This window comes from Stegostoma tigrinum, chromosome 19, assembly GCF_030684315.1.
Source record: "Stegostoma tigrinum isolate sSteTig4 chromosome 19, sSteTig4.hap1, whole genome shotgun sequence".
Taxonomy (NCBI): Eukaryota; Metazoa; Chordata; class Chondrichthyes; order Orectolobiformes; family Stegostomatidae; genus Stegostoma; species Stegostoma tigrinum.
In genome coordinates, this window is record NC_081372.1 from 32,601,780 (window position 1) to 32,617,959 (window position 16,180).

Genomic DNA, 16,180 nt, shown 5'->3' on the forward strand with positions numbered 1-16,180 from the left:
CCTTACAGAACTATTGAAAATTGTTTCAAGCTGTGCAAAACAACATGAACAGATGGATTTGTGAGGTTTTCAACTTAAAATAAAGCAATTACAACTTCAAAGTAAATGAAATACACTGGAAGTTCAAGTAGTTCCATAAAGAAAGTAACTTTTATATAATGGGGATTTATCAGATTCGAAACTCAACAGAACACCACAAGCTTCAGTCTTGCATCCATTGGAAGGGCCAACTAATTTGCTCTTAAAAGTAAGCTTGTAAAATTCAAAAACGCTGCCCAAGACAAAACAAACAACCCCAAATATACAAGGGTGCCCGATGTGCAGTTAAAACCTTGCATCTCCAACTATTCCCTCACATTTACTTCCTACCTATTCACACGTCTATCAAAATGGTCTTAAACATCACTATTGTATCCACCTTTACAACCACCTCTGGCTGTGCATTCCAGACACTTACCACCCTCTTGTGTAAAAGAAAACCTTGCCTCTCATCTCTTTTAAACTTACTCCCTTACCTTAAAAGGCATGTCCCCTCTACCACCAGGCTTCTACCCCTAACACTGCACTGGAACTGCATAATCAAAATAACAATTTATATCCTTTGTAACATGGGAAGATATCCCTCATCCTTTAAAATCCAGCAGCCCTTTAACACAGTTGGGCACACTGGCATCCAAAATTTCTCCACATGCACCCAGCTTGGTTGGATTGTCATAAACAAAAAAAGCAAATTGGTGGAAAAATCCAACAAGGCTAGTAGCATCTGTGGAGAGAGAGTTTTTCCAGCGATATCCATTTTGCTTGATTTCCAGCATCTGCAGTTCTGTGCGTTGTGTATGTTTGGTAGACTTATCCTTCTTTTGCTTCATTTTTGTCCAGTCAGTCGCAGCCAGAAAATTACTTGTAACAGTTTCTTGTACCCACAGTGATACTTTTGGAGGTCATGAGGTTATATGCATGCTCCCCTCATTTCTCACCAAACTGCCTCTCAACATCATCCTCGAACTCATCAGGTTCCACACGTATACTGGCTGCTTTCAATACATAAAGAAACAAACGAGAGGCAAAAGCAGATATTGGGCTGCTCCAAATTGATGCTGGAAGGCTGGTGATGGGAGATAAGGAAATAGCTGAAGAACTTAAGTACTTTGCGTCAGTCTTCACAGTGGAAGACATGAGTAGTATGCCAACAATTAGGGAGAGCCAGGGGGCAGAGTTGAGTATGGTAGGCATTACAAAAGAGAAAGTGCTACAAAAGCTAAAGGGTCTAAAAACTGATAAATCTCCAGGCTCCGATGGGCTACATCCTAGAGTTGAGGGAGGTGGCTGAGGAAATAGCGGAGGCTTTGATCGTGATCTTTCAAAGGTCACTGGAGTCAGGGAAAGTCCCAGATGATTGGAAAATTGCTGTTGTAAGTCCCTTGTTTAAAAAAGGGTCAAGGCAAAAGATGGAAAATTATAGGCCGATTAGCCTAACCTCGGTAGTTGGTAAAATTCTACAATCCATTGTCAAGGATGAGGTTTCTAAATTCCTGCAAGTGCAGGGTCAGATTAAAACAAGTCAGCATGGTTTTAGTAAGGGGAGGTCGTGCCTGACAAACCTGTTAGAATTCTTTGAAGAGGTAACAAGTATGTTAGACCAGGGAAACCCAGTAGATGTTATCTATCTAGACTTCCAAAAGGCCTTTGATACAGTGCCTCACGGGAAGCTGCTGAGCAAGGTGAGGGCCCATGGTGTTCGAAGTGAGCTACTGGTTTGGACTGAGGATTGGCTGTCTGACAGAAGGCAGACAGTTGGGATAAAGGGCTCTTTTTCGGAATGGCAACCGGTGACGAGTGGTGTCCCGCAGAGCTCAGTGTTGGGGCCACAGCTGTTCAACTTATATATTAATGATCTGGATGAAGGGACTGGGGGCATTCTGGCGAAGTTTGCCGATGACACAAAAATAGATTGACAGGCAGGTAGTACTGAGGAGGTGGGGAAGCTGCAGAAAGATTTAGACAGTTTAGGAGTGCGGTCCAGGAAATGGCTGATGTAATTCAATGTGAGTAAATGTGAGGTTTTGCACTTTGGAAAAAAGAATACAGGCATGGACTATTTTCTAAACAGTGAGAAAATTTGCAAATCAGAAGTGCGAAGGGATCTGGGAGTGTTGGTCCAGGATTCTCTAAAGGTTAACTTGCAGGTAGAGTCCGTGGTTAAGAAGGCAAATGTAATGTTGTCATTTATCTCAAGAGGGTTGGAATATAAAAGCAGCGATGTGCTTCTGAGGCTTTATAAGGCTCTAGTTAGGCCCCATTTAGAATATGGTGTCCAATTTTGGGCCCCACACCTCAGGAAGGACATACTAGCCCTGGAGCGTGTCCAGCAGAGATTCACACGGATGATCCCTGGAATGGTAGGTTTAACATACGATGAACGGCTAAGGATCCTGGGATTGCACTCAGTTTAGAAGGTTGAGGGGAGCTCTAATAGAAACTTACAAGATAATGTATCGTTTAGAAGGGGTGGATGCCAGGAAGTTGTTTCCGTTAGGTGGGGAGACTAGGACCCGTGGGCACAGCCTTAAAATTAGCGGGGTAAATTTAAAACTGAAATGAGACGACATTTCTTCAGCCAGAGAGTGGTGGGCTTGTGGAATTCATTGCGGCAGAGTGCGGTGGAGGCCGGGACGTTGGATGCCTTCAAGGCAGAGATCGACAAATTCTTGATCTCAGGAGGAATCAGGAGCTACGGGGAGAGTGCAGGGAAGTGGTGTTGAAATGCCCATCAGCCATGATTTAAATGGCGGCATGGACTTGATGGGCCGAATGGCCTTACTTCCACTCCTATGTCTTATGGTCTTATGGCTGATCATCAGCTTTTGATTCATCAACTGCCCTCAATTCCTTACACTGCTTATCCAATTCCAGTCCTGAATGAACAGCAATGTCTTTCATTAAAATATAGTTCCCCAATCACATGTATTCTGCCAATGCAAGTTGGCTAAAAGCGTGATTTACAAATAGGGGAACACTGTTTCTAAAACACAAACTTGTGTTAGATGGAGTCAATTTTATTTTGGTGGTCTGCCCCTAATGTCTGTAATCCATCTGTTAATGTGGTTTTAAAGTTAGGTTTTCAATTTAAAATAAAGCAGATACAACTTCAAAGCAAATGAAATACAGTGAATATACATTGTATTGAGTACAAGTGTTGGAAAGTCATGTTACAGTTGTATAGGACATTGGTTCGATCACATTTGGAATACTGCATATAGTTCTGGTAAACACATTACCAAAAAGGACGTGGATGTTTTGGAGAGGATGCAGAGAAGGTTCACCAGGACGTTGCCTGGTATGGAGGGCACTTGCTATGAAGAGAGGTTGAGTAGATTAGGAGTATTTTCATTGGAAAGATGGAGGTTGAGGGGGACCTGTCTGAAGTCTACAAAATTACGAGAGGTATAGGGTGGATAGCAAGAGGCCTTCTACTCCTCCCCCCCACCACCTGCCAACCAAGGCGTCGGGGACTCAATTACTAGGGGGTCACGATTTCAAGCTGAGGGGGGAGAAGTTTAAGGGAGATGTGTGTTGAAAGTTCTTTACGCAGAGGCTGGTGGGTGCCTGGAACACGTTGCCAGTGGAGGTGATAGAGGCAGCCAGCCACCATAGTGTCACTTAATATGTATCTGGACAGATAGATGAATGGGCAGGGACCAGAGAGGTACAGATCCTTGGAAAACAGGCGACGGGTTTAGTTAGAGGATCTGGATCAGCACAGGCTCGGACGGCTGAAGGGCCTGTTCAGCCCCCTGTGCTGTAATTTTCTTTGTTCTAACTCAACTTTTCCCATCGACCTGTTATTTCTATAGGGCAATTTTCTTTTACATAACGTTGCACAGGAATGCAATGATCACCTTATAGCAGAACCAACTGTACTGGAATCACCAAACTACTTTTAAAGACCTCATCATAAACACTAATCCCATATATCTTGCTTGCCATATCCTCGAGGATCAATACAAGCATTCAAAACTTTGGTATTTTACATGACCATGAAACTAGCTCCTAATCAAATGTCCATTCCATTACCTTGGCTACCTATATTCCACTGCACTACATGTGTGTCTCTCAAATCAGCTGCTTTGGAAATCTTATCAATACCTTAAATTACGCTAACTTCTATAATTTCAGTTCTCTCTTGGCTGACCTTCTATCTACCATCCTCTTTAAAAGTCAACTCATCAAAAACAAAACTGTGCTGCCCTAGTTGTAAATTGCACTGCCCCATTCATTTATTTGTCCTAGCTTCCATGGGTTTAACATATTACCAGATTAGGAATCAGTTTTTAATTTTCAACCTAACATTCAAATTTCTCCACAGCCCCTCTCCAACACTAGCCTCCTCCATTCTATGCCTGGAGGGTTCTACTGCTTTCCAATTCAAGCCTCTTGTACATGTCCAATTTTAAAATGGCTCCAACCATTAGCATCCATACTGTTAATGCTTTGGCACCAAGTTCTAGAATTGCCTTCTTTAGGCTCTCTGCTCTCAAACTCTCCTCTGCTAAGAGACTCCTTCATACCTACTTGTTTTACTTACCTCCACTTTAGGGATATGCAATTATGGAGATAGGACAGAAAAGTGAAGCTGATGTGCAAGTTCAGCTATAATCTTACTGAGTGGCAGAGGGTGATTCTACATCAAATTTTTGTTTCATGACACTTGTGAAACATAAAGCATTTCACAGATGTTGAAAGGTTCTATAGAAACGTAAGAATCAGACTAGTCCTAAAAACAAAAGCTGAATAATGGGCCATCACTTTAATCCACATTTAGCTTTTGATAGCTAATAACCATTTATAATTAGAATTTTAGAAATCCCTTTCCTAAAAACTTTTGATGGCAATGAATAAGAATTTCCATAGTTTCTTTTGGATAACTACGCAATGAGAAAATACAACAGACAGTTCCATCCTAAAAACCAGTTTAAGCCTTGAAAAAAATTCTTCTATTTCACCAGCACCTCATACAAAATGGTCTTACTGGAATGTAGATTCACAAGATTAATGCTGAACTTGTTTTAACTTTCCTGTTCCTGTCTTATAGCCATAAAATATAGATCCCCAAAGAAAATGTACAGGCACTGTATGGCAGCACCTCAAGCAAAAAAATCAAAAAGATTACTTTGATGACAGACATTGAATTTCTTGCAGTTTTAATATCAACAATGTTTGTTGAGACTTCTTTCTAATAATGAGCTATTCCTCCAAAGCTACAAAGAGACCACAGCCTGGCATACAACTTCAAAGCTATGGCGGAGCATAACCATCTCCACTTACAAGAGTCACCAAATTAATGGAAACTTGTAAAGTATAGCTGAAAATCAGGTCCAGCAATGGCTATGAAATGAGCCTCCATTTGGCACAAGATCTCTTCCACACCCACCTCTCCGCAAATAACATTCTTTTATAGAGATAAAAGGTCTACACACCTTTACTATTGATTTGGTTTTCTTTTTTATGCGTGGTTTCACTTTTTCTACTGTTGGAAGCTGTGGAAGTTTTTTCAGTTCCTCTAAAACAGCTATTGCAGCAGCTTTCTTCGAAATTTTCTTGCTCTTCCCCTCTCCCTCAGCTGAAAATTCTCCAACCATTACTTTAGTAACAAAGCTTTTCATATGTGGGGGGCCACTTTCTTTTATTACCTGTGAATCCAAAATATTAAACTCTTAAAACCTGCAAAGTCAAATTCACTAGCAGAATACATTCAATCTAAACGTAATTATTTGTCATGTTTAATTTATTCACAAGGATGGCTTATCAATTTCAAAAACTTTTCAGCAGTCAACCATGAAAATCCCCCCCCCTTCCATCTAATTTAGAAAGGTTTTCTTCAAGGGAGCTCTGTGACAATAAGTGGATTAGCTGTGGAGATACGGCTATATCATGCATTATTCATCTTAATGGTAACAAGCATGCAGTTGTGCAGTCATCAAGAACTTGTGTATGAACACTGATTATTTGCATACTAGCAACACAAGAGGGAGAGCGAAGACTCAACACAATATGGTCAAGTGACAGCCTGCATTTTTTTCACTCAGCTGATGAGAAATAAGGGAGCAATTCATTGGCTCATTTGTACTCATTCATTTTTTGTCAAAAATCAATAAAAAAAAAGTTCAAATCCCCATTTTTCAGCATCCATAAAAGAGCAAGTGGATGGCAGATAGCCTATGCTCATAACTGACAACATTGTTCAATATCATCATGTTATTTCTTTCAAAAAAATGGCACAGGGTTGCTTACACAACCTACACTGAGATGCAGTCATTTTTCAGTGGAGAATTACAAGTACAACCCAGAAGCCATTATTCAGCATCACTGCAGCTATTCTCATCTTTACGTATCCAGTGAATTTAGATTTTCGAAACCAACATGATATATGCATTCATGAATTAAATTTTTTGTGTGTTACGTTAACCACCTTCAGAAAACATTTTTTGGAACTACCCTGATCAAAAGTATTTGTACAACTCAATGCTAAAATGGAAGTCAGTGACATGCATTCAACGCTTCTTAAAGGCAGGTCACTTTCATACTAGGTGGCATAAAGATGAATGATGCACAACAATACAAGAACCTTACCTCTGCAGGTGATGAGTTACAGAATCATGCAAGACAGATTTAGAAGGTAGAGGTACAGAAAAGTCAAAAATGTAACTGAACATTTAAACAAAGTTAGAGGACTGCCAATCAGATTAGACCTTGTATATTTATTAAAACAAAGTGTTCATAACATTTGAGAGAAATGTCAGCATAATGACACAACAGATTTAAACAGACAAGCAATGCAAATTCAATATATTGCTGCTTCAGCTTCTTGGAAAAAAAAAGACAAGTATCAAAGATACCAAAACATATCCAAACTAAATCCACTTGAAGAGAAATTCAAAACTAAAAGATTTAATATTTTGACTGCACTTAATGGGTATAAAAGGGAATGACAATATAGGCCACAATTTTGCATTCTCTGAATCAATGAATTCTTTGTTTGGTTTCAAGTATGTCATTCAGGTAGAATCAAATAAGTGTAGCTGCCAGTGAGACAAAGATGCACAGATGTGCAGTGTGGATAAGCAGCACAGAAATAAATGCAGTTGACTACTTCACATAAAACAAAAACCCCTTATCTATACTTCATGCCCTCACATCCCTTCCTTAGCAACGCAGGCAAGAAAATGGTCCACCTTTTACTGTTTCTGCTCCCTTCCATATGACTTTTGTTTTCTTCAAGAATAAACTGGTGATAGTAGCCTCTGGTAAAGGAACCACCGCCAGCACTAGTGGCACCTGGTGTGGGATTTTGCAGACAGAATGTGGTAATTAGTACTCTAATTCTACCCCTGCTTTGCTAATCAAGTCCTATAAAGATAATCTTTCTTCAGCACTCCATTTTTACAATTTCTTCTGAGACCCAACTCAAATGCATAATCCCCCCCGCCAATGCCCCATCTCTCAATACCAACAAGTGTTAATTAAATGACCCTCTCCACTTGCCTCCTCTTTTGTATTTAACTTGCCTTCTAAAGAAGCATGTTAACTTTAAAAATCAGCTTAAGACAATTATATTTGAATTAACTAGGCAAAGTGCTCATCTCTTTCACTGCCTGAAGTGGTTTTGCAGGTATAAATTATTCACTTTTGCCCAATTGACAGGGAATAGTTTCTTGAAAGCTGAAGATTCAAAATTAAGCATGAATACAAGTGCAACTTGTGTGCCTCTTTCTTCCTTTCAGTTGGGTATAGTTCAGGAGATAAAATCAAAGCGCAGCATATAACTAGTACACTCCCTTGCACAGGCAGGTGGGTTTGAATTAGAAAAGCAAGGTGCTCATATAAGCTTAGTTTTTTTTCAGAAATACTTTAAAATATTTAAATCCAATTAAAGCATTTGAACATGCTGAGGGCAACATGTCAAAGTTTAGTCCCAGGCATCAATATACCAGTGAAACAGAGGTCCTCAAATCCAAAGGCAATGCTAACAGATACACTTGGAATAATTTGTGGAACTTACCATTTAAAAAATAAATAATGAAACCTGCAAGATGGCATTAATTTCAGAAGACTAAAGTTTGAGCATTGAAGGGACTCAGCAGTCAGATTATACAACGTTGATGGTACAAGCTCAGTAAATGAAAATACTCAGACTGCCACTTCCAGCATTAATAGATGCTGCAAGAACTGAGTTTAATAAATATGCATCCCACCTCAATTTAGTATGATTAATAATAATAAAAACAATGTTAGACGCAATCTAACAACCAAAATGGCAGACTGAATTTGGATTGTGGAATTTGAAATGCTTAACTTTTCCAGTTCGACCTGCCTAAACAGTATTGTTGTATCAATGGAAAATTTTTCTTCATTTCCCAACACATTCTGTACAGTAGCTTCAGTTAATGTTCCATGCACTTCTAAAAGATTTAATATGTGGAGGATAGGCACGAGACAAGAAACAGTGCAGCACACAGACATCTCAGCCACTGTTGTTGTGAATTCTACTTGTACAAAAGGGAAAAGTTACATGGTACTGAAAGTCTCACCACGTACCCACATAATTAAGCAGAAACAGCAAAACTAAACATCAATATATTACTTTTATGAATATTTGAATCCTGACCAACATAAGGAAGGCTCAAATAACGTAGGACCACTGGAAACTTCTGTACCCTTGGAAAAAAAAATTCTGGCATCCTGTATCTTGCTGCAATTGCTATAATTGCCCAGGGAGGCAAGTGATTCCACACTGATACACTGAATACCATGTTGTTTCCCACTGGCAGATAATTCCAGAGGCAGTTGAAACAAATTTTTGACCTGACCCAGCAGTATGATGCTTTCTCTAATTATAAAGCATTTAGATTGTTTCCACAGTTTTCACTTTCCAAACCAAGTAGTGTCGAATTTCTTCCATAGCACTTCAAAGAAAAAATTACAAGGACAAAATTTAATCATTTCAAAGATAATGGGAACTGATGAAGGGTCTAGGCCCGAAACGTCAGCTTTTGTGCTCCTGAGATGCTGCTTGGCCTGCTGTGTTCATCCAGCCTCACATTTTATTATCTTTTAATCATTTCAACATCAACTTATGAAAGGTTTCATGCAGCTAGATTTTGCCAAGAACCAGAAAGTTTAATTGATATGCTAATTGATTAAGCCATTTATGAAAACCTTACTTCAAAGTTCACAGGCATATTCCTTTTCAGTGCAATCTCAAAAACTTGGCTTATTTCAGATTTATTGAGATCATCATCATCTGTTTCTTTTCCATTGATCTGAAAGGAAACATTCCTGTAGTTACTAGCATGAAATGTAATAACAAATTTAAAACACTTCTTTCATTCACGATCATGGACACGAGTTAAAGTTTGTTACCTTCTATGATACTACAATTCAACTCAGAAATTTTTCTGAAAATATTATATTTAAACTATCACTAGTGTGTCTGAACTGCCTTAACTGATGTGGAATGCCACCATTCAACAGTTTATTTGACTCAAATTTGTGTTTTTTTCCCCCCAAAAGATGCTAGATTTAATCTAATATCACTCTGCTGCTTATTCTTCAGAGGACAAGAGAGTTTGCAGAGAAGGGACAGCAGGTTAAGAGAGACTTAAAGGTAATTTAATACAAGGCTATAAATATAATAAAGGATTCAAACATAAGGATAAGAATTTTAAATTGATGGCACAAGGGAAACTAGTAACCAATGGATGCAAGCACGTGATAGATTATGGCAGCTTTTGAGTCATGACTACAGAGTGGAGAATGAAAATCCAAAGGAGGACACTATTAGAATGCAAGTGACAAATGCAGAAATGAGGGTTACCTTGACAGATAGGGGGAGCTAGTCAGAGGTGGATGGATGGGTTGGCAGTCTTTTAATAGAGAATATGGAGTTGGAAAATCTGCTTGGAATCAAATGTGTAAATTTGGACCAGTTTTGTTCAGTCCAAGACAATATCTGAGTGGAAAGGATTGGCAAAGAGTATACAGGGCTTATATTGCAGAACAATGTGCAATGGGAATGAGACAACAGGCAATATTGTGTACTGACAAAAACATTGAAGCTGAATTGAGCCTTCGTGAAAGCGGACCAAACGCGAGTAACAGAAAAGGTAAAACGAACAGGGATGCAAAAGCTGTTGCAAAAGATGCTTCAGCTATAAGCAGATAGTTACGAGTAGAAATAAATGAAGAGCTTCAGCACTGAGATGCCAGTTTGAAAATATTCATGTTACTACATGTATGAACACCTAAGTTATAACTCACAATATTAAAAAAAGTGATCAACTCATTATAACCTGGTGACATTCTCATGAATCTAAGCTTTCTTCTTCCACAAGGTCATACACCAAGGAAACAGACACTTTGATTCAACTAGTCCAAGCTAAACATAATCCCAAACCAAACTAGGCCCACCTGCCTACTCCTGGACAACGTCCCTCCAACTCTTTCCTATTCATGTACTTATCCAAATGTCTTTTAAATGCTCTAATTGTACCCGCATCCACAATTTCCTCAGGAAAGGTCATTCTACATGCAAACCACACTGTGTAAAAGAATTGTCTCATGCCTTTAAACCTCTCTCGTCTTGCCTTAAAAATGTGTCCCCTAGTCTTGTATCTGCCTATCCTAAGAAAAAGGCAACTACCATTAACTATCTATGCCTTTCACTGTTTTCCAAACTTCTATCTACCTCTCAATTATACTCTCATAATCGAGTCCCCAATAAAACATCCAACAGCAAGCATAATGTTTTGGAAAGTTCAACATAACTTCCTGGTTCTATGCTGTCTTTCAGGAAATCGAAATGGAAAGTTTTTGTTTAAAGAAAGGCGCTATCCATTTGAGATAATAAGGTGTACAGCTGGATGAAGGCAGCAGGCTAAGCAGCATCAGAGGAGAGGAAAGCTGACGTTTCATGTCTGGACCCTTCTTCAGAAATAGGGAAGGGGAAGGGGATTCTGAAATAAAGAGAGATGGAGGCCGATGGAAGATGGATAAAGGAGCAGATAGGTGGAGAGGAGACAGGTGGAGCCAAGAAAGGTGTGCGTAGATGAAGAATGAGGATGGGGGTTGGTCAGTCAAAAGGGAGACAGACTGGTCAAGGAGACGGGGATGAGGCTGGTACATAGGAGATGGGGGTGGGCATCCTACCTCAACCTCCACCCCCACTTCCTAACTACCAGCCTCATTCCCACCTCCTTGACCTGTCCATCTCCTCCCCATCTCTATTTATTTCAGAATCCCCTTCCCCTCCCCCATTTCTGAAGAAGGGTTCAGACCCAAAACGTCAGCTTTTCTGCTCCTCTGATTCTGTGTGGCCTGTGTTCATCCAACTCTCCACCTTGTTATCTCAGATTCTCCAACATCTGCAGTTCCTATTATCCCCGCTTTCCATTTGAGCTCTTAACAACAATATTCCCCTGTCTGGATTGAATTTTTCCTATTTTTGAGTGTGGCTAGGTACTTTTTCAAACATCCTATCTGCAGCTAATTACAATCAGATTTTACTGTTCGCCAACACTTAACATTTCAAGAGGCAGGATATCTATCTCACTGGGCAAACCATTTAAAAGAGAGGCCTGTTTAGCCTATATCTGGAACCTCAATTCCAGATATAACTGGAAACTGACATCTATAAACACAAATGCAGCATTTGATATTATTACTGGACCTGTCAGATCACACACTGAAACTTGGCGTGACAGATCATATTTTTATTGGTTTTAGTTTTATCGAAGTGGGGTCTCATGGAAACATAAGCATGCAATGCTGCAGATTCAGCTTTAAGAATAAAACAAGATTATTTACAATAGTAAGAAAAGGAACAAAGCCATTTCTAAAGCAAAACCAAAAGTTATTAAAAATACATAGTAAAATTAAGTTCCCATTAGTCCCAAAACTTGTTTATAAATTGAAGAGAAAAGAAACAGCTTTTGTATAGAATCCAAAGCACGTCTCATTCAACATTCACACCAGAGTACCTGTATTTAACACCTTTGTAGGTTTAAGCCGTTTGTGACATCAACCTTTAAACCAGAATTGCAGAAGGCTTATTCCTGCAGTTATTGTACACTTGTTTAAAAGTACCCAGTTTTAAGTAACTGCTTCAGGGTTTTATTAACAATTCTGGTCTGGGACTAACACTAACAACCTAGTTTATCAGAGATCCCTTCCTCTCTCCTGGGTCTACACAGCAATCCCATTCCAAACACTTAAAAACTGAAACCAACTCCTGAGAAATAAATGCTTGTCTTAAGCTTAAAAATCCAGAAATCTCTAACATACCATAAGACCTTATTATTTACTTTTCTAGGTCACAAAATAATCTAAAATAAAACAAAAAATGCATTAGTGGTGCACACAAACCCATTCACACTAAAGTCAGTCCAGTTAAAACAAAACAAACAAACAGTCTTAAAAGAAATCACCATGGCTGCAGAATTACTTACAAGTTATTAACTTCAAACATAAAACCTTCAGATTACTAACTTAAAAACCAAATCCAAGTTGCAATAAATGATATGAATATAAATCTCAGCTCAATGTCCAAAATCTCCAACAATAAGCTAAATTGACTCGATTCTTTAAAACCAAGATACATTCCAATCAAAATGAAAATACTTACAGTTGGTAATTTGGACGGCAGGGTTTCATTCTGCAATGCTTTGAGTGCTTTGGCAGCTGCATCATGTTTAGCCGCCTGCCGTGATCTTCCTTTTCCCTGGAATTGCTGATTTCCAATTACAAGTTCAACTTGGTAAGTGACTGGTCCAACAGGGGGAAAAGGGTAAAAATACCTGAGGAAAGACTCAAAGTCTTAAAATCTCAATTCTCAAAAACAAGCCAAAAGGCTATCGTTGTCCATTTATATCAATTCTGAAGATGTGCAATATTGCAGGTTATAAAGGCCTTAAGGCTGATCAAGAGGACTTTGCAAAACAAAATAAGCACAGGGGCTACCCTTTTAAAATTACTTCATTCTTGAATTCAGCATTACAATTGGAAAAAGCCTTGGTTAGATCGCAGTTAGAGGACTAAACAGTCCTGTTTCATACTATAAGGATATCGACAAAGTGCAAAAAAAAATGCAAAATGATAAAATTACATCCACCCGTAACAGAACAGACAAATGCTTTTCTCCAGTAAAGGCAACTGAGGAATGATCAGGTACAAGTCAAAACATTTCTATTTGAGGGTCTGATCAGAGCTAAGTGCCATAAACTATAAAAGGTATTTGTGAATAAATTCAGAGAATTTAAGTTTATTTATGTGGAGAATGACTATAATATAGAATTTGTTAACAGAAAACTATTTCAGGCAAATTATAGGTACTAAGGTCAGAGTGAAGCACATAGGAAATAGAAGAACTTGTTGATGGGGTTAGATCAGAGATTCAGATGGCAAATTAAAACACTAGCGTGGGCGTGTTAGGCTGAATGGCTGTTTTTATACTTATATAATAGGTGAACTTGGTCCAGAATTTCATTTCTAAAGATCAAGTCACCTTAAAAAAAAAAGAATTAATCATGCAAAGCCAGCAGATTATTTGTGAAGTAAAACAGGGGTTTATTTAAACAGGTTTGAATTATTTTGATCAAATTCCAGAGGGGTGAAGAATATAATAGATGCAATATACGTGGACTTCAAAAAGGCATGAAATGCCACATAGCAATTGTGCCAGTAAAGTTAGGGTAATGGGGTAAAAGGGTCAGTAGTTTAATGGGCAAGGGGTTGTCTGACTGACAAGAAACAGTAGTGGTGAGAGATGTTCTGAGGAAGGGTCACCAGACCCGAAACGTCAACTCTGATTTCTCGTCACAATTCCTGCCAGACTTGCTGAGCTTTTGCAGCATTTCGGTTTTTGTTTGATTTTCAGCATCTGCAGTTCTTTCGGTGTTTATTTAATGGTGAATGATTGTTTGTGTGGAGGAAAGTAGATATCGTGGTTCCGAGGGCTAAGTATTTTTGACCATTGCTTGGAAAAGGGAATTGTAAAGTGATACATTTTGGTAGTGAAATTGAGAAGAAGCAACATTAAACATAAAGAGTGCAATTCTCACAGAAATTCAGGAGCAGAAGATTTGCTCAAGGTAGCAGGACAGATTGAAAAGCTGTCAGTGAGGCATACAGGGCATTTGGATTTTCAGAAAGAGGCACTGAGTGCGCAATTTAGTTATGGTACACCTTCAGAAGACAATAGCTCACCAAAAATGGAGTATGTAACCAATTCATTGGAGGAACAACGCAAAGGCGCTGGAGAAAATGCAGTTAAAGGTTACAAGAATGTTTCTAGGTAAGAGAGACTCAGTTCAGAGGACAGATTGGACAAATTTGCAGTATTCACCTTATGGAAGTCAAAGTTGTGAGGAGATTTGATTGGGATACTTAAAAATCACAACGGATCCTCAGAGAATTCAGAGCAACACACACTGATTCAAGTTAATGAACAAAAGCAATGGTGAGAGGAGGCAAATCTCTTTTCCGAAATGTATTGATTCTGAAAACACACCTTTATCTAATGAATCAGGCTTTCCAAAGGAAAATGAAGGAGAAAGGAAAATGCTAGTGCGCAAGGATGCAGTCAGGAAACAGGACTAAGTATAGCTTTCGCAGGGAGCTTGCACAGTCCTGACAAGCCAAATGGCCTCTTTCTGTAATCACTTCATGATTTTATTCAACCAAAGACCATGCCACTTTATACTACATTTCACATTCTACCTCTAGTCTCTTCCTCTTTCCTCCATAACCTTTAAACTAGTTTCAACTTGCTTCAAATGCCTTGGTTGATTTTTGACTAAAATTGAACACATTACACTGCCAGCCAGTGTAGTACAGTAAAAAGACTGGGTGCTCCGCATCTAAAACGGTGCCAGCTTTAATAAAGGGGCCAAACTGAACTATCCCTGACAAGCATAAAAGATCTCAATCCTATTCAAAAAACAATAGTGAGCTTTTCCAATGACCTAATGAAATTTTTCATCTGTCCAACACTAAACAAAATTCAAATTTTTCACCAAATATTATACAGGTTGGCTGTTTTAGCTGCTTACATGAAAGCAATGGCAAGATTTGACGAGCCACAGGTTGCAAAACCCTTTGGAATATCACAAGGGCATAAAATGTTTTTTTTTTTAAATCACAAAGGTTCTTCTCTTATCTTACATAGATAAAAGTTTTTTGACTTTGACAAGAACAGTGGTGAACAAGAATTGAACGCTGCAGTATTTAACCTGCATGGTGTAATTTTTTAAAAATCGGCTGGCTATTGGAAGAGCTCTTTTGATATTATATTCATTTCACAAGAGTTTGTGGGCCAAAGACGTCCTGAAAGATAGCAATAACTAAGTTTTCAAATAAAAAAAGTCCTTAATCTACCTTAAGAAACTGTCCCTTCAAGCACTGTATAGTATGGATAACTAAGAGATAAATCATCCTTGCTCTGATAGGTAGAAGAGAACAAAAGTGAGCAATTAATACCTTTGAGGATATGCATTATTTCTCAGCATATTGTAGGTCGGCCTTAATCCAGGATAAGGATCAATTGGTCTATACGTTGGTTTCTTTCCCATTTTCATACATAAGGCATTCAGTTCTACTGTTGGAGTTACACTGTCTAAAAATACAAATAAAATTGTCAATTGAGTGTCACCCGAGTTCAAGATTACATACACACTATTCAACTTACTGTACAATATCTGGCAAGGGGTTACTGGTTTGTGTCACTTTATGGTAGTTGCACAATGTGAAGATAATTAACCAAATGAAATTCACAATGTTACTTCTCAAAATAAAGTACCTGTAGCTTTACTTTTGACTTTACATTTTAAGCGATACTAATGATTTTAATCTTGACTTTTACCAGGGTTTGTCAAAACAGTGATCAATATCGCTTCTTTCAGTGACTATTCTACGAAAACTAATTTTTACCAGGATTTTTTGAATCATTACGTGGGGGACGAGGTGGTGGTTTTGGGAGATTGGTTTCCATTAAGGCTTTTGCAGCTGCAGCGTGTTGAGCCTTCTTAATGCTGCTTCCCTCAGCTTCCCAATGCTGGTCACCGAGTGTCAGCTGCACTGTAAAAACCTAAAAGCAAAATTTACAAGACGTCAAAAAATTCAGTACTAA

General features: G+C 38.7%; 1 protein-coding gene across 4 annotated transcripts in view; it reads right to left on the reverse strand.

Moving 5' to 3' along the window:
• stau1 (staufen double-stranded RNA binding protein 1) overlaps nucleotides 1–16,180 on the reverse strand; it is a 45,348-nt gene that overhangs the window by 12,858 nt on the left and 16,310 nt on the right. For 3 of the 4 annotated variants that reach the window (XM_048549940.2, XM_048549938.2, XM_048549937.2), the window contains exons 4-8: nucleotides 15,982–16,138; nucleotides 15,532–15,667; nucleotides 12,680–12,851; nucleotides 9,222–9,320; nucleotides 5,478–5,690 (exon numbers count right to left, since the gene is read on the reverse strand). In XM_048549940.2, the coding sequence (XP_048405897.1) occupies nucleotides 5,478–5,690; nucleotides 9,222–9,320; nucleotides 12,680–12,851; nucleotides 15,532–15,667; nucleotides 15,982–16,138 (777 nt within the window). The remainder of the gene's footprint in view (nucleotides 1–5,477; nucleotides 5,691–9,221; nucleotides 9,321–12,679; nucleotides 12,852–15,531; nucleotides 15,668–15,981; nucleotides 16,139–16,180) is intronic. The other variant, XM_048549939.2, reaches the window with a different exon arrangement.